This window comes from Rhagoletis pomonella, unplaced genomic scaffold (assembly GCF_013731165.1).
Source record: "Rhagoletis pomonella isolate Grant_MI unplaced genomic scaffold, Rhpom_1.0 Rhpom_scaffold_00009, whole genome shotgun sequence".
Lineage (NCBI taxonomy): Eukaryota > Metazoa > Arthropoda > Insecta > Diptera > Tephritidae > Rhagoletis > Rhagoletis pomonella.
This window is the reverse complement of record NW_023458563.1, coordinates 35,354,793-35,356,445: the sequence shown is the minus strand read 5'-3', so window position 1 is coordinate 35,356,445 and position 1,653 is coordinate 35,354,793. Positions and strand designations below refer to the sequence as shown.

At 37.4% G+C, this 1,653-nt stretch overlaps 1 protein-coding gene across 1 annotated transcript; it reads left to right on the top strand.

Annotated features, from left to right (window-relative positions):
• The first annotated feature begins 154 nt into the window (after window positions 1–154).
• On the top strand, window positions 155–1,653 carry LOC118745905. The gene is made up of 2 exons (XM_036479563.1): window positions 155–343; window positions 871–1,653. The coding sequence occupies exons 1-2, from the start codon at window positions 167–169 to the stop codon at window positions 1,195–1,197; spliced, it is 504 nt and encodes a 167-aa protein (XP_036335456.1). The 5' UTR covers window positions 155–166; the 3' UTR covers window positions 1,198–1,653.

Genomic DNA, 1,653 nt, shown 5'->3' with positions numbered 1-1,653 from the left:
AGTTATACATACCTACTACATGTGTAGTGCAACACACATGTTTTAGATATACTATGGTTAGGGTAAGAATTGTGTATGTGTAGGTTAAGAGTTTTTGTTATAAATAAAGGCTCTGGGACACCTGAGCGTCAGTTATCTACCAAACCCCCGCGTAAACAATACTATTATGCGGCAATCAGTATCTCCAACAGAAAAATTAGCTGCCACACTTCGATTCCTGGCGACCGGCGAAACATTAAAGAGCACAAATCATCAGACTCTATTATCATGCTCATTTCTTTGTAGCCCTATTCCAGAAGTGTGTAGAGCGATCTGGAAACATTTTAAAGACGATTATTTAAAGGTTTGTAAATAATACTTTTTTATTAGCAATAAAGAGAAAAGAAATACAATAAATCATAAATCAAATCATTGAAAGAAATCTTCATCGTCTAGAATACCATCCAGGGATTTCTGTAAAATATCCGGGGAGCGGGTAGTTCTTTCACCCGGGCTATTTGAAATAGCGTGAAGTGAGAAACTTGATGCGCTAAAGTTCTTGTTTTGCGATGAAGATATGCTAATGCTACTTGACATAGTCGTTTAAAAATTCGCTTGTGAAATTTTCATCAATATGTTGGTTTTCAAGAGATTTATCCTTCAATTTAGCTTCTCGCAAAATCGTTTGAATTTTGCAAGCAGTCTCAGCGCGCAAATCTTCATTTCTTATAGATTTAAACTCGAAAATAACCTGTTGGCCGAGCCAATCATAATCACTCCTATCGTCCAATCGCTTCTCAAGCAAGCTCTTGACGCCTTTTATTTGTTGATCCAAATTTGCAGTTGCTTTCTGAAATAATGAGAACAATTTTTATTTTATTGTTCTTATAGTTTCCGACAACAATTACGGAATGGAAAATTATTGCAGAAACCTTTGCGATGAAATGGCAATTTCCCCACTGTATAGGAGCGTTGGATGGGAAACATATTGTGTTTCAGTCTTTACGGAAAGACGGCTCATATTTCTATAATTACAAGGGGACTAACAGTATTGTGTTATTGGCTTTAGTCGATGCTGATTGCCGTTTTATATATATAGATGTGGGTTGTAATGGACGCACCCATGATGCAGGCGTTTTGTTACAGAGTGACTTGAAAAAAGTTATCGATGATGCAGATAAATACTTCCCGCCAGACGAAATAATTGGGAATGGGTGAAAACTTCCCTATGTAATAGTCGGCGATGATGCATTCCCGCTTCAGAAACACATTATGAAGCCGTACTCATACAATACAAATATAAAAGAAAAACAAATATTTAATATTCGTATTTCTCGCGCTCGACATGTTGTGGAGCATGACTTCGGAATTCTGGCCAACAGGTTAAAATTCTACAGCATAAAATGAACATGTCCGTAGAGCTCATAACGAAAACGTGTTGCCTTTTACATAATATGTTGAGCTACAAGAATGGATATTTAGATTTGCCATACTCAGTCGCGTCATCTGTATCCGCTGCACCATCTGGTGAGCAACATCAAAAATCTAAAAATGCTGGTCAGTCCGTAAGGAAAGGATTCGAAGATTACTTCAATCAAGAAGGGAAACTACATTGGCAGGACTCCAAGCTGTAGATATGTACTTGCACGTTTTCGAGAAGTTTCCACTCCTGTT